At 39.5% G+C, this 23836-nt stretch overlaps 1 protein-coding gene across 3 annotated transcripts in view; it reads left to right on the forward strand.

Moving 5' to 3' along the window:
- The first annotated feature begins 1165 nt into the window (after positions 1–1165).
- Nxpe3 (neurexophilin and PC-esterase domain family member 3) overlaps positions 1166–23836 on the forward strand; it is a 50489-nt gene continuing 27818 nt past the window's right edge. For 2 of the 3 annotated variants that reach the window (XR_004518806.1, XM_010614638.3), the window contains exons 1-3: positions 1166–1315; positions 4292–4471; positions 7721–8001. Coding sequence is in view for 2 of the 3 variants with exons in the window: in XM_010614638.3 (XP_010612940.1) it covers positions 7909–8001 (93 nt within the window). In the remaining variant the exon portion in view is untranslated. Of the gene's footprint in view, positions 1316–4291; positions 4472–7014; positions 7060–7720; positions 8002–23836 lie in introns of those variants that run through there. The other variant, XM_033768146.1, reaches the window with a different exon arrangement.

Here is a 23836-nt window from a genome sequence, read left to right on the forward strand (position 1 = left end):
TGAACACTTTTCAGGGCTAAATCTTAGTCTGGTAGAGATGGATAAGTCTTTCTAGTCCAACTGCTCCTTTGATCCTTCCTTCCTCTTATTTTTTTGGATATAGTTTTAAAATAACCCTAAAATCATTCAAATGCCTCAGGGTTAAAACTGAGAGTTCTTGAGAGAGAATGGGGTTAATAAAGTTAAAGCTATGACTCTGAAATCTTTTCTTGTATATTTGCTATTCTTTAGTCAAACTGTTAAGCACGGGTCCACCTACTGAAAAATAAAGCTTATTCAGAGCAGGAGTTTAGCAATGGGGCTTCCTTAGGAACAGAAGCAAGGGAACCCTTTTTATGAATACAAAAAGGCCCAGAAGGCTTTATATCCTCCAGAGAAGAAAGAAAGGGTTTATCCAAAAGAGAGAACGTAGGGCTGGGGATTTAGCTCAGTGGAACCGTGTCTGCAAAAAGACAGCCTTGCAAAAGAGACAACTGTAAAACAGAGCTTCCCATTACTCCACTCGTGGGTCTGGTTACTCATGCATGTAGGCCTGCCATGAAAACAACTGAAGGAACACACAGAGTTCACTGTGGTCAGCAAATATGAAAATAATTAATGTCACTTGTAATTTATGTTAATTATTCTTCTTCAACCTTGGGATAATAGGCAGGTGTACCTCTCAGGCCTGTTTTAGTCCCCTAAATTGTTCAATCCCAGTGTGCTCTTAGACTTCTGAAAAATAGAGCAGTCAGTGAATCCTTATGGTGTCTTGAGAAAGTGCTTCTGACTATGCTTCAAGCGCGAATAGAAGTTGACTAATTTCAAAGCAAAGAAAGATTCAAGAACCTGTCATCTTCATTTATCATGGCAAATTGTGTTTCTCTGGAACAATACATTTCTCCACTGTCCATGAAGGGCATTGAAACAGGATCTGGTTGTGGTCACTTTGCTGACAGAGAAAAAGCCTTGAGGAGGATGCTCCAGGGAAACGCTGACTTCCAAAGTTCGCGAGTTATTAGGTCTTCAGAGGGGCAGAACCTCCTGCGGGAGAACGTGAGCGGCAACGTCCCCTCGCTCGCTCGGTAGAGCACGTCTACCCGCCTGACTAAAGCTTACTCTGAGTTCTATCTCCTGGGCTCCGCGCTATGCGCGGGGGCTGTCAATCAAAACGTTCGACCCGCCCCATCCGGAATTCGACCAATCATAGTCGGGGGTCGGGGGTGAGGAGACGTAGCTGGTCAGGAAGCAGGGGCCGTAAGGCCTGGCACTGAGAACGCAAACCCGGGAGCCAGCATCCAACTGGAGAGCGAACGGCTGGCGCCGGGGTCCCGAGGTGAGTGCAGGGCTACGGACTATGTGAGGGCGTCCGGGCCCCTGCCGCCGGAGCGAGTGCTGCTTGGCTCCTCACGCGCGCTCCTGGGCTGAGGAGCTCTTCCTTGGCGCGCCGGCACCCGAGTCCCTGCCGCAATCAGAGGACCTGCAGCTCCGGGGTCAGGGCTGGGAGTGTCGGTGCTGCTGGGGAGGGGGCCGGGCCAAGGTTGAGGCCGGCAAGGTTGGAGCCCCTGGTGCCGCAGCCCAGGACCGGTGGAGCCTGAGCTCCGGCACTGAGAGGGCGGGGCTGGGCTCGAGCTTCTGCTCCTCGGCTTTCTGGACTTTCGAAGCCCGAGCCTGTGGGGCCCGCTGGGGACCCCCTGTGCCCGTCCTTCACCTCCACGGCCGTGGGGCGCTTGGCTGTGCCGCCCTCATAGCCCCTGTCTGCGGGCTCAGCGCCTCTTGGGGCACCTGCCGATCCTTGGCTGGCGGTGCCGCCACACGTTCGGCTGCACTGGTCCAACTAAGCTGGTTTTGGCACGTCAGATTCGGGTCGTACGGCGAGAAACGAGTGCGACTTTGCAAGATATGGTGCGGAGACGCTTGGCCTAAGGCCCAACCTCCTTGACTGAAGACCAGTAGTGTGGTGGTGCCAAGAGAGGTTCTCGGGTTATGCAACATTTGCGTGAAAGTGTACATTTTATCTCGCTTTTCATTATTTACTCTAAAGGAGGATTGTTGTTACATTCCGAGGGGATAAAGAATCACACTACTCTGATGGGCCTGCCCCCTCTTCGCTGCTATTAACTACCATTTGTTAATTTCGGGTGTGTTTTAAGCTGGCAGGACCCTCAGACTCCAATAATTAATTGTCTGATCCCAGAGTGTGGCTGATGCATCATGCTGTTCCTCTATAGTATTTGGGTTGTGCTTCCCTTTATGTTTAGTATCTTCTTTCTGTGTCTGTTATCCTCACAATCTCTCCGGGGTTGATATTTATTATCGAGAAAGGAAGGGATAGTTTAGATTACTAAAGTGGGGATGGGTGTCCTTCTTGCCCCAGAATCAGGTTGTCCTGAGATGACATTCAAAACTCTTTTCAGAAAGGCCATTCCCTTATTAACGGTCACAAATAACAACTCTTGGCCTCTCTAAACTAGTGTTTCTCCTACTTGACTAATTATCTGGTTATGTCATGTACAGGTATAAATTCCCTATGATGAATGTTATGTATTTCTAAAATGTACCAGTAAATGTTTTGCTAAAAAAATAATTATCTGATGACCTTTAAAAAATTGTTTCTTAAGCCTACTCCCACATGATTTAGTCAGTTGGGCCTTTAAACACTATTTTTAAAAGCTTGTACAGTGGTTGTTAATGCACAAGCAGGATTGAGAACCATAATCTACCAACATGCCCCATTTTTTTTTCACACTTAGTACTATATGCCTTATTTAAGTAAATTTATTACTTCTTCAACTACCATTGTAATCTCCGTGAATGCCTTGCTTTGGAAAAGGGCAAGAGAAGGTCTAGGTGAAGCCAGCCCTTTGGGCATTGAGGTGGGGTACATGAAAAGAAAGTCGAATCTTTGGAAACAGGTCTGTCTGGCACATTATGTTTTTTGCTTCCTCTTTGTTCGAGGATTGACCCTATGTGATTGACCCAGTATGGATGCGAGTCCAGTTCTTTCTGTAGATCTTGTTTTGTTTACTCAAGGTCTTAGTACCCTGTGAAATACAGTGGTTCTTCAGAAAGCTTGAAATGTAACCATTTATGTTTGGTTGTATCCCATCCATGTAAACCTGTGCTTTTGTCTCTTATGTAGGGATGTGCATATTCTGAATTAAATTCAGACACTTGTTCTCATGAGTGCAATTGCAATTATATGAATAGCGGGTCAGAATATTTAGAATAGCCAGTCTCAGAAATAGGAGATGTGTAGCTGTCCTGTAGTATATTATTGTGAATGGGGTTGAAGGGTTGCTGTCAGGTTGCCTTTGTTTTGCCCTTAATTCAAGTATTTCATTTGTGTTATTGACAATTGTAATTTCTAGCAATGTAAGCAACTACTTTGTAATTTTCTTGTGAGAGGGGAGTAGATAATCAGGTACCTAATGATGAAGTACAGAGTTGTTGCTGCAAGTCATTGCCTTGTATGTATCTTGGACTTCGAAGTAGTCCTAATCAAAATTTGGCAAAACAATCCCAACAACTATTGGGCTTCACCTGCAAGACAGACCATACATTTTGCTTTTTGTTTTTCCTTTACATATAAAAATAAAGCACGAGTAAGTGGTATTCTGATACTTAACAAAGACTTGAAAACAAGACTGTTGAAGCTTAGATTCCTTGAACTATGTATTTTGTTTAAACTTGTAATAATACAGATACAGTGGACCTTTGATTTATGAACTCCATTGGTTCCCAAGGATTGGGTGTAACTCCAGTTGGTTGTAAGTCATTACATCTGACATCTGGATATTTATCTGGGTACATGGTATAGATAACAAGAGGCAGATAAATCTTCCCTTAACCTCATCAACCCAAGCTGTTTTTATGTCAGGCTGGTCATAACTTGGAAGTTCACTGTACTTCATGTTTTCTGTAGTGAGAGGACAGAACACTGCATTACATAACTATGTAGTTTTAAGAAATGTATTGTGTGGAGTTTTCAGCTTTGTTTTATAGTTAAATGTCGTACTGCCAGTTAGAGTTTTGACCTTCAGCTAAGGTCTGACAGTGATTTTCCAGATTGAAGTTAATGTATGTAAACAAGTTACTGTACTTTTTTGGGGGGTTTGTGCTTTCGAGGCAGGCGATGTACTGTTTTGTTTTGGGAAAAGGAAATGTCTCTATTAACCCTCCTACTACAGTCTACTTCTGTCTTTGCATACTTCTCTGCCTATAAAATTGTATTCTTAATTTCTAGTAAGTTTTCCTTTACTTGATTTTTAGTATCTTTAATCTTTTAATTATGTGTTTATTTCTGTTGCAGTGAGAAGAATGATATAAAAATCAAAAAGCGTCAGTGTGTGCAACAAATCCAGCAAGAAGAGAATAAGGGCTGCTGGTCGTGGTCACTTGAGTTCAGGATTTCATGCTGGAAGGAAAGATATTTTAAACTGTCTTATCTTATTTCTGATAAGTATCTCTTCTAAGGAAGTTTTCAAGAAAGGTAAATTATATTGAATTATACATTTTAATTTTTGGGTGATCTGAACAATATTTTCCTAGTCATTCCTGTCCAGCACAAGTATTCTTTTTTTTTTTTTTTTTGGCTTTTTGAGACAGGGTCTCACTATGTAGTTGAGACTGACCTGGAACTCACTATGTAGCCCAGGCTGGTCTCAAACTCACAGCGATCCTCCTGCCTCAGCCTCCCAAGTGCTGGGATTACAGATGTGTACCACCACGCGTGGCTCAGCACTAGTATTCTTTTTTTTTTTTTTCTCATTGAGTTTATTGGTACATTTTAGGTATACAGTGCAGTTACATTCATTATTGGGATCTTGTACCTTTACATGACAGGTCTTGGTTCTCATTTTTTCCCCTTGTCCCTGCCCTCCCTTCACCCTTTCCTCCCCTCCCCATTGACAAACACTTTATTTCCGTTTTTTCATTTTTTCATATTTTTTTCTTTTCCCTTATTACCTTTCCCCTACTCCTCCCACTTTCCCTATATACCTTTAGCCCTTTTCTTCCTATTTCACACTGTCAGTTGTCTCATTAGGGTCTTACGTAGTATTATAGTTTTTCACACCAGAGAAACTATTCGGCATTTACACTTGTGTGATTTATTTATTTCACTTAGAAGTATATCCTCAATATGTGTCCATTTTCCTATGAATGAATCTAATTTCTCATTCTTTATGGCTGAGTAGCACTGGTATTCTTGATTCTAACGTGACTTGAGATACCAAGCAAGTTTCCTGCTCTCCTTGCAAATGGTTTTCGTGTGATAATGTGTAGGTTTTATATTTTTAGGAAAATAAAAGAAACCTGCTACAGGTTTCCTTTTTCACTTAGAAACCTTTTGTTTTAATTTAAATTGTTTCCCTAAATATAGTTCAGTGCCTTGTTTTTCTTTACAGCTGATCTTTTTTTACTTATAAATTCACCATTATTCTTTATATTTGTGAATTTTCCTTTCTTTCTTTCTTTTTTTTTTGGGGGGGGGATCAAACTCAGGTCCTTGTGCTTGCAAGGCAGGCAGCGGAACCACTGAGCTAAATCCCTGGCCTGTGATTTTTATTTCTTGATGAAAAATTAGGATATATGGATAAAGGAGAAAACAGAACTTGCTCACAGTTATTTTTAGCATGTCTTTCAAAAAGATCTAGTATACCTCAAGCTGTTTCTATGTAGGTGTGCAAATTGGTCTCTCAAATGACATTACTCTACTTGCTTTTAGCAGGAAGTTAGGGCCTTTTCTTGTGTGACTCTTTATAATTAAGGGCAGCAGAACTCTAGCCACTGGGGACTTTTTGCATTGCTGCCTAGAGCCTTAGAGTTCCTTTAGCTTTGGATCTGCTGCCCTTGCTATCCTTCTGTGTCGCTGACTCCCCCTGTGCTGCTGCTGACTGACCCAGAAACACACTGACATTCTTCATATGGCTGGTGTCCACACAGCTGTGAGACCACACCTGCCCATTGTACAGCTAAATTCCTGTTTTACCATCTTTGGTCTTTTTCACTCTTACCATTAGGGAAAGCTATAATTTTTTTATGGCCAACTCTTTGAGAAGAATTTTTTATAGCGGAAAGTTTGGAATACTGGTGAAAGAATTATTCTCTATTTCATAGTGATTTCCTTCTCAGAATTTACAGTCACTTCAGGGGTGTGCATGCCTTGTTAGTGAAGAGGGACATTGTTGAGGGAGCAGTAAGATGTCTTTTATAGTCCATGACATCCGTCCTACCCTGCTTCCCCTTCCCTCCCCTCTTTTCCCCTTTAAATCAAACAGGGGACCTCTAGCATGTGCAGTTGCTTTTTCACTGAGTCACATTTCTTGCCCTTATTCCTCTTTAAAAAGGGAACTTTTATCTAGTGTGAGTGCAGATTTTTAAAGGGGAATTTCTTGCTTTTAGTACAGTTCATGGTATTTATACAGAGGACCTTTGTAATTATTTGTTGTGCTGATTGCTGAGTTAGTGCATTTCAAGTAATGAGCTTAGTACTGTGAGGGAATTGGGGTGGGGGGCGGGGGAAGCATGTTATATTATCATTAAGTTGCTTTTTTTGATACCTGTATGCCTCACCTTCTGTAGAAAGCCTCCATGGGAGCAAAATACTATAATAACTTCTCTTTTTACTTGTTTCAAAATAGCAAGTGGAGAAAGTATTTTGAATTTATTTTATGGGAGAATGGTTAGGAATGGTGTGAGGGCCAGTCATGGCCCACTGGCGTTTGACATTTGGAAAATAACTTCTTCCTCTACAATTAAGGCATTGATAAAATCTATGTAACATTCCTTACTTTTCTAGGACTCTGCTTGTTAAACTTGTTTTTTGACCCTGCAATGGGAGAAACTCAAAGAGACAGCCAGCCACAGATCTGATGTTCTTGGTAAAGAGTCAGAAAATCCAGTCTGCATAAGATAAAAACAATTGCTTGGTGTTTTCTGTTGTTGTGTGCCTTTAAAAGCTTCCTGTTGATGTGAGCCTATAAAAGGAGCTGTTTCTGTGAAATAAATCAGACTTCTCTTGGTCTCCACTCCGGCTTGAGTGTTCTTTCCTTTCTCCATCCTCACTCTCCAACTCAGGTGTGTTCACGATGTGACGGCTGAGCTGCCACAGAATGGCATACCTCGATGTCCTCTGATGGGTGATAAAGGAATTTGGAATCCTGTTACCTACTCCTCAAGTGTAAATTTCATCCCCTAAATTTTCAGGGAATCCATCTTTCTTCCTGCTCCTTATTATGTAGCTGTGGGAGAATGAGGACTGAATACATAGTGGAGGAGCCAGAAACCCAAAGGGTGTTTTCTGTTTCTGCTGTAAGAGTGGGGCTTTTCTTGATTTCCAGAGAGTGTCAGGGTGATTTGCAGTGTCCCAGAGCACCACATACAATCACAAGATTTTCTTAAACTGTAAGGGAAAGGAAGTGATTTTATTTATTAAGATCTCCATAGAAATTTACTTTTATTTTGCAATTTCTGAATGTGAAAACATTCTTTGTTTTCGTAAAAGTTAAAACCTAAATAGGTAATAGGGCAAATATTACCCTATTTACATAGAAGCCTGGGGTTGAGAGAGGAAACTTAATTTTCTGAAAGTGGACTATCACTGTGTTCTGGCTCTTTGCTCTCATTGTGACTTTTGGCTGTAGATAAGGTTCAGGAAGAGGATATGTATTTTTCCTTTTCTTTTACTCCACCCTTGTCTACTGCAATTGGTGATTTCTCCTGTTTTCCCTCTTTGAAGGAACTTGTGGAAGAATTTGCTTCTTGAATAAACTGTACTCTCTCCTCCACACCGAGAACTACTAAGGCTACTAGAAGGACAGAAGCAAGTTAAACTAAAAGCTCATCTGTATCTCAGAAAAGACATGGAGTTTTGAGGAGTGAAAGTAGCATGGTGTCGGCCATGGGTGATCAGGACACAGCCGGACAATGTGGACCCATTTCTTCAAACTACGGCTTTTCTGCTGTCTACTTGCAGTGTTGATGGTAGTGGTGCTGGTTGTCAATGTTACTCAGGTAGAGGTGAGTGCTCAGTGTATTCCTTTTGTACTTTGGTTTACAAACAAAAGCATTTTGCAAAATTTTGTTTTTGTTTGGAAACTCTGCACTGGGTGACAGCATGACTGTGGCTATCATTCCTGCTCAAACACAAATGTGGCCATCTTTTCCAAATTCATGGATTAGTTTGTGGAGTGAGATGTACATGATGTATGCATAAAATATGTATATATTTTTCTCAGATACTGGGGATTAAACTCAGAGTCTTTACACCAATCTATATCCCAGCCATTTAATAAAATTTTTTAAAAATTTTGAGATTGGCTATTGCTCAGTCACTAAGTTGCTTAGGCTGAGCTTGAATTTATGACCCTCTTGCCTCAGCCTCCCAGAGTACAGGGATTACAGGTGTGTACCACCACACTTGGCATAGTTCTTTTCATTTATTCAGTAAGAATTTGAGTGTCCCCAGTGCTCATATGTTGTGCTAGTCACTGAGGATGTAATGGTAAAGAAGACAGGTATGGTTTCTATACTTAATGGAGTTCACATGTGGAGTGTGGATGGATTAAAATAATAGAAATGGAGTATCCCATAGCTGAAATACTTCAGACCAGAAGTGTTTCAGATTGTGTAGGTTTTTGTTTTACTTTATAAAGAAAAGAAGTTGATGAGTCTGTTTTGAAGACTGCTGTATTGCACTGAAGGAGAGAGACCATCTCTTACTGAATCCCTCACAAATGCTAAACACTAAGAAAACATAGTAATATTTCTTTCTACCTTATGACTTACATAACATAAAAATTTTTGGAGTAATTTCTGCAAGAAAAGATGCTGCTTTTTTTGTTTCATTGGCTTGTGGTTCTTCTTAGGTTAGAAGTCTAACTTAATTATGGCATGTCTTTGCTTATTGGGTTTTATTAGCACAAGATGCTCTAAAAACTAAGCCACTGGCTTTCAAAAAGTTTCTCCTACTGGAATCCACTTTGTGGTTATTTTTAAATTTTTATTGGAACACCTAATTTCACTATGAAATGGTCACAAAGGGTCCTACAGATTTCTTTTTCTGTTAATCTTTGATATAAGTTGTTACATATTTGAAGAATGTGAAATGACTCTATTCAAGATTTCTTATTAAATATGGCTTTAAAGTATAAGAACTAAGTATTTCTTCATTTTTCTTTGCTTAACTTGTTCTTGCATGTGTTGCTACAGACAAGATGGTGCCAATTGTACACTGCTGGTGCCTTCTATCTACCTGGAAGCTGTCAGTGATATATCTAGATGTTGTAGAATCAATCTTTCTCTCTCTAAGATAGACATAATTTACCATTTAACAATTTTAAGTGTAAAATTCAATGGAATTGAGTGTGTTACACTGTAGCAACTACTACCACCATCTGTCTCCAGAATTTTTTATTTTCTCAGGCTCAAACTCTTTACCCAGTAGACAGTAATTGCCCAGTCCTTCCTACCTTTAGTTACCGACTTCCACTATTCTATCTTCTGTCTCTTTGACTTTGATGGCTCTAGGTGCTGCACATAAGTGGAGTCATATTGTATTGGTCTTTTTTGTTACTGGCTTATAGATAAGTCAAATTCAGATTCTTTTTTTTTTTTTTTTTTTTTTTTTTTGTGGTACTGGGGATCAAACTCAGGACTTTGCACTTGCAAGGCAAATAGTGGCATCAGTGAGCTAAATCCCCAGCTGTTACTGGCTCATTTATGCTAGCCTGCAAGATATATCCATGTTATAGCATGTATCAGAATTTCCTTAAGGTTATATAATATTCCTGTCTACATACACAGAAAAAGAAGTATTTTTATTCCTTAAAAAGGAAGGTTTGGGCTGGGCATGGTGGTGCCTGCCTGTAATCCCAGCACTTGGGAGGCTGAGGCAGGAGGATCGCTGTGAGTTTGAGACCAGCCTGGGCTACATAGTGAGTTCCAGGTCAGTCTCAACTACGTAGTGAGACCCTGAGTTTTTTTTTTTTAAAAAAAGGAGTTTTGGGCCAGGAATTTAGCTAAGTGGCACTGCACCTGCTTCACAAGTGCAAGGTCCTGAGGTCCTGAATTTGATCCCCAATAACGTGTGTGCACGTGCACACACACACACACACAACCAAAAAAAAGGAAGTTTTGATGCATGCTACAACATATACATACATACAAATATATGTATATAATATGACATATATATAATATATACCATTTTAAAAGTCTTTTCATCTATTGATGAACATTTGAGATTTACCTCCTTTTGACAATTGTGCATAATGCTGCTATGAAGATGGATGTGCAGATATTTCTTCAGGACTCTGTTTCAGTTCTTTTGGATGTGTTTCCACAAGTGGGACTGCTATGTGGTAATTCTATTTTATAAAGAACTACAATACTGTTAAAAAAAAAAAAGAACTACAATACTGTTTTCCATAACAGTTGCACTATTTTCATCCTCATCAACGGTGCACAAGGGTTCTAATTCTTGCTTCTAATACTAATTGTTATCATTATGGTTTTTGGAGACAGGGTCTCACTGTGTTCCAGGCTGTCCTCAAACTCATGGTGTAGCCTGTGTAGCTGGCCTTAAACTTGCAATCCTTCTGTAAGAATATTGATTTTTGTGGAGGAGAGGTTTTGTTTTTGTTTTTTGGGACAAACTGTATAGCTCAGACTTGCCTTGAATTTTTGGTAGTCCTCCTGCCTTAGTCACACAAGTTCTGGGATTACAGGTATGCACCATTGCACCAGACTGCTTCCCAGAATGTTGAGATTACAGATGTGTTCCACCATACCTGGCTTTATTTGTTTATTTTTATTGTAATCTTCATCATCCGTGTGAGATAGTATCTTATTGTAAGGTTGTGTGTGTGTGTGTGTGTGTGTGTGTGTGTGTATGTGTATAAATAACCCTGTGGCTTATGCATGTTAGGCAAGTACTGTATCACGGAGCTATATCGTTAGCCCTGTTTTTATTATTTTGAGCTAAGCTGCACAGGCTAGCCTCAAATTCATGATCATTCTGACTTAGTCTCTTGAGTAGTTGTTCTTTTAATTTGCATTTCCCTAATGGTTTGTGATGTTGAACATTTTTTTTTTTGTTTGTGTGTGTGTTTTTTTTTTTTGAGACAGGGTCTCGCTATGTAGTTGAGACTGACCTGGAACTCACTATGTGGCCCAGGCTGGTCTCGAACTCACAGTGATCCTCCTGCCTCAGCCTCCTGAGTGCTGGGATTACAGGCATGCGCCACCATGCCTGGCATTGTTGAACATGTTTCCATGTTGTTCCTGGCCATTTGTGTGTGTGTGTGTGTGTATGTATGTGTATATATATACATTTTTTTTCTTTATGAGAATTGTCTATTTAAGTCCCCCTCCCCCCTTTTTGATGGTGATCAAACCCAGTGTTTCATGCATATTAAGCAAGAACCCTACCTTGAGTTACATCTTTAGTACCATTGTTACTAATCAACTCAAGGTTTTTTGTATGTGTGTTTGTGTGTGCAATTTGGATAGAAATTGTGAAAAGGCAAATGACATCTTCCTTCCTGTTAATAGCTCTGGGTTCTGAGTGTCAGCAGCTCTCAACTTGTAGTGTTAACAACTCTTCCTGCTGTTCTTTGTGGCCCTCCTAACAGTTTGCAGCAGCGAGCTAGTAGCTCTTCTGCAGCATTCCCAGGTGCTCCTAGATCAGTGATGGCAAACCTTTTAGAGAATAAGTGCCCAAATTGCAACTCAGAACCAACTTATTTACTGTAAAATGCCAACACTGGAATTAAACCTGAATTCTGAGGTTTTAGTTTAGAAAAACCACTCATACATTAACATCTTTTGTCTTAAAAGAAACAGATAACATATGTGCCATTGGTTTGCCACCACTGTCCTAGATCTTAGCAGCTCTGTGATGGCAAAATTTTCAGGAAAGTAGCCCCTAGTGTTACCAGTTCTTAGTACAACCAGCTCAGCCTGATCTACTTGAAACAGAATTAACAAATAAGCAAAATAAAACCACCCAAAAACGGCTTTATTGAGACTTATGGTGCAGCAAAAGGGGGTAATGGGATGAGGGAGGCTTCCTGAACTGGCCCCATGAGAGTGAGGAGTGCTGCTTATATGAGAAAGGCAAGCCCTTGCGTGTGTAGTCTCCTGTCTGTTAATCCACTTTCTAAACTGCCAGCTCGGCTCACCTGCCCTGGCTGTCATGGATGGGGAAGGCGCTGCTCTCTGACCACAGTGAGGACAGCTGAAGTGGCTGCCTTGTGGGATGGAGTCATTGGGAGTAGCAATGGCTAAGGTGCGGTTTTGTAGGTCAGTCATGGGGAATCAGGTTCAGTCAAAGCTCAAGGAAAGATCTTTCTCAGCAGTCATGAAAGTTGTGATAAAAACACAGAACACAACCCCCTCTCCTTTTTTTTTTTTGAGACAGGGTCTCATTTTGTAGCCAGGTCAGTCTTGAACTTGCTATTCTGCCTCAGCTTCCCGAGTGTTGGGATTATAGCTGTGCATCATCATAATAATATACTATTTTAGCCATTTTCCAGAACTCCTAATTGCCCTTTTAATATCCATAGAATTTGTGGAATTGTCATTCTCTCATTTCTGATGTTGATAATTCCTATCTTCTTTTTCAATCAGTCAAACTAGAGGTTTATTAGTTTTATTGATCTTTTCTAAGAACAAACTCATTGCTTTTTTACTCTGTGTGTATGTGTGTGTGCATTACTGGGGATTGAACCTAGGGCCTTCTCACTGAGCTACATCCTTACTCCTTTTTATTTTTCATTTTGGAACAGTCTTGACAACTTGCGAAACTGCTGGGGCTGGGCTTAAATTTGCGATACTCCTGCCTGAGTCTGAGTGCTGGGATTACTGGTGTGTGCTTCTATGGCTGGCTGCACTTTGAATTTTATGATATCTTTTCTTCTACTTATTTTTAATTTAATTTTCTCCTGTCCACCCCCCCTCTTGTTTTTTTGGAGACAGAGTCTCACTATGTAGTTTAGACTCCTCTGGAACTCACTGTGTAGCGCAGGTTAGTCTCGAACTCACAGTGATCCTCCTGCCTCAGCCTCCTGAGTGATTACAGGCATGTGCCACCACGCCTGGCTTTTTTGTTGTTTTTGAGGCAGGGTCTCCCTTTGTAGTTCAGGCTGGCCCTGAACTGACTAGCCCAAGCTGGCCTTGAACTCACGGTGATCCTCCTAATTTAGCCTCCTGAGTGCTGGGATTACAGGCAAGTGCCACCTCACCCAGCTTGTCTTTCTAATTTTTAAGAGGAAACAGGTCATTTATTTGAGAACTTTCTTTTTTAATTAAATAGTGCTATAAATTTCCTTTTATGTACTACTGTAGTATAGTACCACAAGTTTTGATATAGTTTGTTTTTATTTTCATTAAGTTCAAAATACATTCCAATTTTCTCTTTGATGCATGAATTATTTAGAATTACGTATATTTCAAATATTTGAGTAGTTTAAAATATTTCTTCTGTTATTCTTAATTCCCAAGAACATAATTTGTATGATTTTTTTTTTAATTTTGGCACCAGTGATCAAACTTGGGTCCTTGCGTTTGTGAGGCAGGCGGCATTACCACTGAACATCCTGGCCCTGTATGAATTGTTTTTAAAATTATTGAGGTTTGTTTTATGGACCAGAATATCATCTGCCTTAGTGCATATTTTATGTATACTGGAAAAGAATGTGCATTTCATTGTTATTGGGTGGAATACTCTGCAAGTCAGATCAGCATGGTTCTTAGGGTTGGTCAAGTCCATTGTCTGCACTATTTTCAGTCAGCGTGCTGTGTCAATTATTGAAGGATGGGTATTGAAATCTGTGATTATAATTATATATTTGTCTATTTCTCTGCAAGTATGACAGTTTTCATTTTATATGTTTTGAAGTTTTGAAGGAGGGTACATAAATATTTAGAACGATTGTGTTTGCTTGATGAATTTAGTACTTTATTATGAAATGACCATTATCGCCATGTCTTTTGTTCTGAAATGTACTCTGGCATTATGTAGGTCCTGTAGCTTTCCGTTGTTTGGTGTTAGCATATATCTTTTTTCATCTTTTTAAATTTTTTAACCTGTTTTTGATTTTATATTTAAAACAGTTTTGTTATAGCCAGTATGTATGTTTTTAAAATTTTTTTTGAGAAAAGGGCTTATCATGTAATTCAGGTTGGCCTTGAACTCACTGTGTATCCCAGGTTGGTCTCAAACTCATGGTGAGCCTCCTGCCTCAGCCTCACAAGTTGTGGGATTACAGGTGTGCACCACCATGCTTGTCTGGGTTCGTACTTTTGATCATCTTGTTTCAGCTTCCTAAAGTGCTGGGATTGTAGGCATGTGCCACTACACCTGGCAGAGAAGGTTTTTTTTTGGTCTCACAAAAGTTTTATTTGAATGAGGTCACATCTACACTTTTCATTTCAGTGCTGTGATTCTAATACAAGTTATACAAAACTGGAAGACACTGAATAATGAATTATAGTTTCAAAGCTACTGCAGAGCTTTACACATATAAAAAGTAAACAAAATAGTTAATGAGGCCCTTACCACCAACTGTCTATTGTATCCAGATCTCAAGATAAAAAGGAGCAAAGGACATGGACAGCAGTACATACGGACATGGCTGTGTTCAGTAAAGTTTTATTTACAAAACGTTTTATCTCCTGACCCCTAATTCCAGCTTTGTAGAGTGGCTACTGGAAGGCAGGTGGGGATTCAGATGGGTTCTGCACTGTCATCTGTCTCTTGGAGGCACCTAGCCACGCACATGGCACAGACAAGCAGGATGCACTTGTGGTCTCAGCTCTGCATCTGTGCGAGCTCACCAGTTGCTGGTTAATCTTACCCTTGGCTAGGAGTTTGGATAATTCTGTAGAGTGAAGAATGCACAATTCTAGGTTATTTGTCCTTTGTCTTTTAAAACATAAAGTTTAAAGGCTGGGGTTTTAACTCAGTGGTTCCAGCGCCTGCCTCACAAGCGCAAGGGCCTGAGTTTGATCCCTGGTACCCCCCCCAAAAAATTCAGTTTTATCTTTTCTTGTGTGCTGATTAGTGATAACTGTTATTTTAATTTTTTTTTTCTTTTCAGTACCAGGGATCAAACCCAGGACTTTGCCAGGAAGGCATGGCACCACTGAGCTATATTCCTGGCCTATTTTAGTGCTTTTTGTGTGTGGGGTATGTGTACACACTTATCACCATTTACCTTTAAGATGATATACCCATTCAGTATAAAAAACTTGCCACAGTATGTGTTCATTTTTTCTCTCCTGGCCTTCATGCTGGTATTATCATGTATCTTCTGCATGAGATATACTGTATATTTAAATTTTTTTGTTTTTCAGGGTCAGGGATTTAGCTCAGTGGTGCTTAGATAGTTCACCAGGTTTCACCAATGTTCCCCTCCCTGTGCTGCAGCTTAGAAACTCTCTCAAGGTAGTAAGCAAAAGGCAATCATAGTATCTTAGTCACTTTCCTTGTCACTGAGACACAACATCTGGAGAGGTCTATTTTGACTTGTTACAGTCCATGCTTGGCCAGCTCCTGGGCAGAAATGGTAGGGTAGAGGGGCACAGTAGAGGAAATCTGCTCATGTCATACTGACCAGAACACAGAGAGAGAAGATAGGAGCTACCTCTTCTGGCAGGCGCCATTTTCTAGGAGCCCACTCCGCTGTTGAACTTGCCGGTGGATGATTCCACTGATGAGCATAGCACCCTTATGATCCATTCACCTTCCACAAATCTCATCTCTGTGTATGATGACTTCGAGGGACATTCTTGATCAAAACTGTGCTGTAATGTACATGATTGATCATGTTTCTTTACTGTTTCTCAGGCATCAGTATATTTTACTGTTTTATGTCTGGGGCCTAGAGAAAACCTTTGTTTCGTATACTTCAACTTGTTTTTTAAAAGCTCATTCAGATGTAAGGGTAAACCTGTTAATTTTTTTTATCCTGGTAGGAAGCAGACATCTAAGGGACTTGAGTCTGAGGGGCCAGAAATAATCCAGGAGCTTGAGAAGCAGAGAAAGGGATGGGATCTAGCACAGGCATGGAGCATATAACCTTATGTAGGACAAAGGTGCAAGCACATTGTGAGTGTTGTTATTTTATTACCAATTATGTAAGAGGAGTCAAGTTCCTTTCTCTGCCTAAGAGAGAAGCATATGATGGCACTGCAGATACATTTGTTGCTGGAAAGCAGGACATTGTAGGAATTCCTGCCTGTGAAGCAGGTAGACAGTGGAAAGATAGAGCCTGGGAGGTTTGTGTATAGGAGCTTGAAAGAAGGGATAAAGAGATGGAGCTGATCCTGCAGGACTACAGAAAGGCAGTACATTTCAAAACCTCCAGAGTTGGGACTGGGGATTTAGCTCAGTGGTGCCACTGTCTGACTCGCAAACGCAGAGTCTTGAGTTCCATCCCTGGTACCAAAAAACAAAACTAAACAACAGCAACAACAACAACACCCCTGAAGAATGACATTAGTTTGTGTTGGTTTTGTGTATACATTGTATTAGCACATCCAAAGCTTGAGTCATAAGAATAAAGGAAAAGGTAGGGCTGAGGCTATAGCTCAGTGGTAGAGTGTGCTTAGCAAAAAACAAAGAAAAACAACAACAAAAGAATAAAGAGAAAAGAGGTGTTGGTCTTGGATAGATGAGGAAGTAGTAAAGGGAGGGAGAGAGATTTGAGAGGGCAGGACACAGTCCCACATCAATAATGTCACAGTAAGGAAGTGATGTTAGAAAATTCTCCTTTAAGGTGTATACAATTAAAGCCTATTATATGCATATATGAAAATGCTACATTGAAAACTATTATTCTGTATAACCAATATACACTAATGAGGAAAAACTCCCTTTTAATTGTTAGATAAAAGAGCCAAAAACCAAGACCAGACCAGAGCCATAAGCCTTTATTATGGGGAGGGTCTGCCAGGCTGTCTCTGAACAAAGGAGAGAAAGCAACATGGCAGCACAGGGAGCTTCTTTTATAGGAGTGGGGTGGGGTTAGGCTAAACTGGGGTGGAGTTGAGTAAGGTAGTATTAAGAGATTGGGGGAGCTTGTGATATTACTAGCTGCTAGGAGGTAGCAAATATTAGATTACTCTTTTGGTGGGAGAAGAGGCATGATGGGAGGAAGAAGCCTGTCCTTGTTTGGGAGACACCATATTTTAACATGGAGGCTGCTATTCTATGTGGCAGCCATCTTAACATTACTCATACTTTATTCCCAGAAACTTCTGGATTAATACTGGTTAAAAGCTCTAATCATCTGAAGAAATGCGGTCATGAATAATAATACAGAAGGGAAGGGGTAGTGATATAAATGATGTAAGACTTCTGATATTGAGAGTAACAAATGAATCTTTAGTGGAGTGAGGTAAAGCATTTTCCCTTGAATAAAAAGGTCGTCTTTTCCAGGATGAGAATACTGTCATGAATTTTAAACTGTTCAGTTTATTATTGCAATAATTTATAAAGAAGCTTGGGATGATATGGAAAAGGCTCTGAAATTTGTTGCTTTCCTGTATTGTTCTTTAGATCCTAATTGTGTGATTAGCGTATTTGATCGTTTCCAAAAGTACAGTCTCACTAAAAACTTACCAACAAAGAAAAGCCCAGGTCCTGATGGATTCACTGCTGAATTTTACAAGACATTTAGAGAAGATCTACTGCCATTACTCTTCAGACTTCTCAATGAAATTGAAAGAGAAGCAATACTTCCAAATTCATTCCTGGAAGCAAATATCACTTTGATTCCCAAACCTGGGAAAGATGTAACTAAAAAAGAGACCTATAGGCTAGTTTCCTTAATGAATATAGATGCAAAAATCCATAATAAGATGCTAGTAAACAATACAGAGGATCATCAAGAAGATCATCCATCCTGACCAAGTTGGATTTATTCCAGGGATGCAAGGATGGTTCAACATATGTAAATCAATAAATACAATACACTATATTAACAAAGTCAAGGACAAGAACCACATGATCCTCTTGATAGATGCAGAAAAAGCATTTGACAAAATTCAACACCCATTCATGATAAAAACTCTGCAAAAAATTGGAATAGATGGTCTATGTCTCAACTTAATAAAGGCTATCTATGAAAAACCAACAGCCAACATCATATTAAATGGCCAAAAACTGAAAACCTTCACGTTGAAATCAGGAACAAGACAAGGATGCCCACTATCACCAGTCCTCTTCGATATAGTTTTGGAAACATTAGCCACAGCAATTAGACAAGAGAAAGGAATTAAAGCAATAAAGATAGGGAAGGAAGAAGTTAAACTGTCATTATTTGCTGATGATATGATACTCTACATTGAAGACCCAAAAAACTCCACCAAAAGACTTCTGGACTTAATTGACACTTTTGGCAGAATAGCAGGATACAAGGTCAACACCCAAAAATCAATAGCCTTCTTGTACACACACAACAGACTCACTGAGAAAGAAATTAGGGAAATAATCCCTTTCACAATAGCATCCAAAAAAATGAAGTATCTGGGAATCAGTCTAACAAAAGAAGCAAAATACCTCTACACTGAAAACTACAGCACTCTGAAAAAAGAGATCGAGGAGGATCTAAGAAAATGGAAATGTCTCCCCTGCTCCTGGGTAGGAAGAATCAACATAGTGAAAATGGCCATACTACCAAAACTGCTATACAGATTCAATGCAATACCAATTGAAATCCCAACACTATACTTCACAGAACTAGAAAGAAGAATCTAAAAATTCATTTGGAACCATAAGAGACCTAGAATAGCAAAAGCTATCCTAGGCAACAGACATATAACAGCGGGTATAACAATTCCCAATTTGAAACTATACTACAAAGCCACTGTGTTAAAAACAGCATCGTACTGGCAAAGAAACAGACCTGAGGATCAGTGGAACAGATTGGAAGACACAAAAATACTCAGATGCACTCAGCTACCTCATCTTTGACAAAGGAGCTGACAGTCCCCACTGGAGGAAAGATAACCTCTTTACTAAATGGTGTTGGAGAAACTGTCTCAACCTATAGATTAAAACTAGACCCCTATCTTTCACCATGCACTATATTAAAATCCAAGTGGATTAAAGATATAAATATTAAAACAGAAACACTAAACTTACTGGAAGATAAGTTAGGCAGAACTCTGGAATGCATTAGCACAGGAAAAGACTTTATGAAGAAACCTCAGTAGCACGGGAGCTAGCAGAAAGAATCAACAACTGGGATCTCATCTTATTAAAAAGCTTCTGCACTGCAAAAGAAACCATCAACAGAACTAAGAGACAACCTGCAATGTGGGAAAAACTTTTTACTTGCTGCTCCTCAGATGAAGGACTATTATCTAAATATATAAAGAACTCAAAACAACCAGCCCCCCAAATATAAAGACCCAATTCTAAAATGGACATCTGAAATGAACAGACATTTCTCAGACAAAGAAATAAAAACAGCAAGTAAATATATGAAAAAATTTCCACATCACTGGTCATTCGAGAGATGCAGATGAAAACAACACTGAGATTCCACATCACCCCATAAAAAATAGCTGCTATCAAGAAATCACACAACAACAAATGTTGGCATGGTTGTGGGGAGAAAGAAACCCTTCTCCATTGTTGGTGGGAGTGCAGTCTGGTGCAACCACTATGGAAGTCAATATGGATATACCTCAAAGAACTAGAATTAGAGGTTGCATTTGACCCAGCCATCCTTCTGTTGGGTATCTTTCCAAAAGAATTAAAAGAATCATACCACAGTGATATATGCACACCTATGTTTATAGCGACACAGTTTGTAATAGGTAAAACTTGGAAACAGCCCATCTGCCCATCAGTTGGAAACTGGATAAAGAAGATGTGGTTTTTCTATAAAATGGAATACTACCTAGCAATAAAGAATGAGAAAGTAGATTCATTCATAGGTAAATGGGTACATACTGAGGATATACTCCTAAGTGAGATAAATAAGTCACACATATGCAAATACCGAATAGTTTCTCTGGTGTGAAAAGCTAAAATAGTAGTCAAGATCCTAATGGGACAATTAGCAATGTGAAATAGGAAGAAAAGGACCAAAGGTGTAGGGACAATGAGAAGGATAGGGAAAGGGGAATAAGGGAAAATGAAAAATATATGAGAAAATGTAAAAATGGAATTAAAGTGTTTGAAGGTGGGGAGAGATGAGGGGGTGAAAGGAGGGTGGGGACAAGGGGATAAAATGAGAACCAAGACCTGGCGTGTAAAGGTACAAGATCCCAGTAATGAATGTAACTGTACTGTGTACCCTGAATGTACCAATAAATTCAATTTAAAATTTAAAAAAAAGTACAGTCTCTATTTTAGTTAAAAATATCACATAATATGAGAAGGAGGTATATGTAGCAATCTCCAACAAAAGATTGCAGGGAAACTTGCTGTCTTATTTCTTTGATAAAGCTCTCATCCAGTGTGACCTGTACTTTTTTGTCGTTTTCTTTACTGATAGTTTTAATATTTACTGTATTACAATATCAGTGTATTAGGACTTCTATCTGTAAGTGAAGACGCCTGACTCTTAATAGGCTATAGTAGTATTAAGGAATGTTACTCATTTAGAAATGAGCAGGTAATTTAGGTGTAGTTCCTTTTGGATTAGGCTCTGTTTGTCAGCTGTGCCTTCTTTTGTTTATTTATCTATCTGTCCATCCATCCACCCATCCAGTACTGGGGATTGAATCTAGGGCTTTCTCACATTCCCCGCCCATTTTATTTTGAGACAGGATCTTGCTAAATTGTTCAGGTTGGGCTTGAATTTATTATCTTTCTTCTTCAGCTTCCCACAGTGATGGGATTATAGGCATATGCCACCATACCTGGCTAGTTATACTTCTTTTTTGTGTTAGCTTTTGTCTATGGTATCCATTTTTGTTGAATTGTAGGATGGCTGCCTGAGCAACAGGGTTTTTCTTTGTCCAGCTGAAGAGACAGTTTTTCCCTGGAAATTCTCAAGAGACTACTTGTATATTTTTCATTTGCAAGTAAAATTCAGGTAGCTGTTACTAGGGGACTGTGGTGGTACTGGGGAACTAGGTGAACTAGCAAGTTAGGAAGCATGCATCAATTGTAAGATTTCAGCAACCTCTTCTGGTTCACACATTCTGGAATTTGACCATGTGACCATTCCTGAAATAGTCACTTGGTATTATCTCTATACCAGTTGGTTCCACCCCTGAACTAAGAGGTCAGCATATGGCATTACTGTTTTTCAACAGGCAAGGAGTGGCACACGTGTAGGATTCAATGTTTACCGCCATCAACAATCATTTCGTGTTTCCTTTTTGCTCTATGAGTCTAAAAAGATGTCATACAAAGTTGCCCTTGTCCATTGGCCTTGGATAGAGTTGCCACTTGGAAAAAATTAAGCAAGCTGACCTTTATGAAAATTTTAATCATGTACAAATAAAATTCAGGTGGTGTAGTACCAAGTACCTGGTGATTCCTAGATCAGATTAGGTGGGTCAGTCAGCTGGCCTTGGGTAAATAGAGTTACAAAACAATAATGAAACCAAGAGAGGAAGAGAGGTAAAAGGTAGGAGTAAGAGCAGTATTGTAAGCACATAATGCATTATTTGGCCCTTCTTGGTGTGTCATAGAGTCTGAGATATTAAAAAGGAGACGGGGAGGCTGGAATATTTCCTGAAAGGTAGTGAGTAGGGGAATTATTCAGAGACAATTTTGTTTTCACCCTATGCTACTTTTTAAATGATCAAATACTACTATGTACTCCTTTAAAATGAAGACCCCTAATAAGACCCTTTGAAATGAAAATATTCACATGGAAGTGTAAAAGGAGAGGGTAAATATATAAAGCTAAGAAAATAATGAAAAGTTCTTGTACTTTAGGATTGTTTTAAATTTCATACAAAATCCTTTTTTTGGTACTGGGGATCAAACTCAGGACCTCACACTTGCTAGGCAGCTGTGCTGCTGAGCTATATCCCACCCCCTTCATATAGAATTTTGAAGTGGTTAGGCATAAGTGGGGAGCCTGATGCCTTCTCTCTTATTTTATTGTTACTATAATAAAACACCTGAGACTAGGTTTATAAAAAATAGAAGTTTATCTGACTTAGTTCTGGAGTCTCAGGAGTCCCAAAATGGCCCTGGCCTCTGCTCAGCATTTAATGGAGACCTTCTTGCTATATTATGATGCGGTGGAGGGCATGAAGTGGCAAGACAGAGCAAGTGTGTTAGTCAGGCCTCTGCCTCTTGTAAAGCCACTTATCCCATCGTGGGGTCCCCCCTTTCAAACCTCATCTAGTCTTAATTAATTCCCAAAGGGTTCTTTGCCAAATATCATTAAAATATGAATTTGGGGATTAAATTTCCAACTCATGAACCTTGGGGGACACGCTCAAAACACAGCACCTTGTTTAAGTGGTTTGTAAGGAGCAGTGAACTGGGATAGCTAATGAGGAATGAAATTTTTTGTTCTGCCTTGCTGTTCTTCTCAACCCTTCACTTTAGCCTTGCATAATAAAAGATGCAGTTTTCCATTTATCTATATTACTTTTTTATTTGTCCTTCTATGCATTTAAAAGAATTCATGAAAAATACAGAAAACTTCAAAAATATCATTATTAAGTATATAATTGGATTCTTTTCCCATGCTTTGCTCTCAGTGAATGTAGTTGCTTATTTCAGTGATTTTGGCAATTAGCACTAATTACTTTGCATAAAGTAGGTCCCCTTATCTGTGGGGGATATGTTTTAAGCTTCCCAGTAGGTGCTTGAAACTGAGGATAGTATCTAAGCTTGTGTACACACACTGATACTGTGGCAGTTGATCTTTTTTTTTATTATTGAGTTTATTGGTACATTTAAGGTATACAGTACGATTATGTTCATTATTGGGATCTTGTACCTTTACATGACAGGTCTTGGTTGCGGTTGATCTTGTTACTGAGAAAGTTACTGACTGACAAGCAGGTGGGGTGATTGTTTTTTTTTTTTTTTTTTTTTTTTTTTTTTTTGGTACTGGGGATTGAACTCAGGAACTTGTGCTTGCCAGGCAGGCACAGTGCCACTGAGCTCTTTTTCTTTTTCTTCATAGACCCAAACTCACATACACATACTTTATTAGTTTCCTCTACAAGAGACAATAACATCAATCTTTTTAACAGAAATCTCGGGTCATGAGAGGCCAAACTGATCCAAGGAAGTAAGGTGAAAATTAAATACTTTAATTAATAAAAGGCACTATATGATACCAACTAAAACCACCTACCGTGGTGGTAGCAGGCTAAGGAAGATTGAGCTATAGCAAATTATCAAATGGGAATGTTAATGATGACAAAGCAGGAAGTGAGTCATTTGGCCCAAGGGGATATTTGGCCAGAAGGTTGAAGAGGCTGTAGGTAAAGCCAAATAGAAAGCAATAGGTACTTCTATAAATTGGAATACTACTCAGCCATAAAGAATGAGAAATTAGAGTCATTCATAGGAAGATGGATACTTATTGAGGATATACTCCTAAGTGAAATAAATAAGTCACACATGTATAAATACCAAATAGTTTCTCTAGTGTGAAAAACTATAATGGTACATAAGAGCCTAATGGTATACTTGACAACGTGAAATAGGAAGAAAAGGGCTAAAGGTGTAGGGGAAGTGGGAAGGGTTGGGGAAAGGAAATAAGGAAAAAGAAAAAATGAAAAAATAGAAATAAAGCATTTGTAAATAGGGAAGGGAGGAGGTGAAAGGAGGGCAGGGGTAAGGGGAAAAAATGAGAACCAAGACCTGTCATGTAAAGGTACAAGATCCCAATGATGAATGTATGTACACTGT

This window comes from Fukomys damarensis, unplaced genomic scaffold, assembly GCF_012274545.1.
Source record: "Fukomys damarensis isolate Sample0158 unplaced genomic scaffold, DMR_v1.0_HiC HiC_scaffold_24, whole genome shotgun sequence".
Classification (NCBI taxonomy): domain Eukaryota; kingdom Metazoa; phylum Chordata; class Mammalia; order Rodentia; family Bathyergidae; genus Fukomys; species Fukomys damarensis.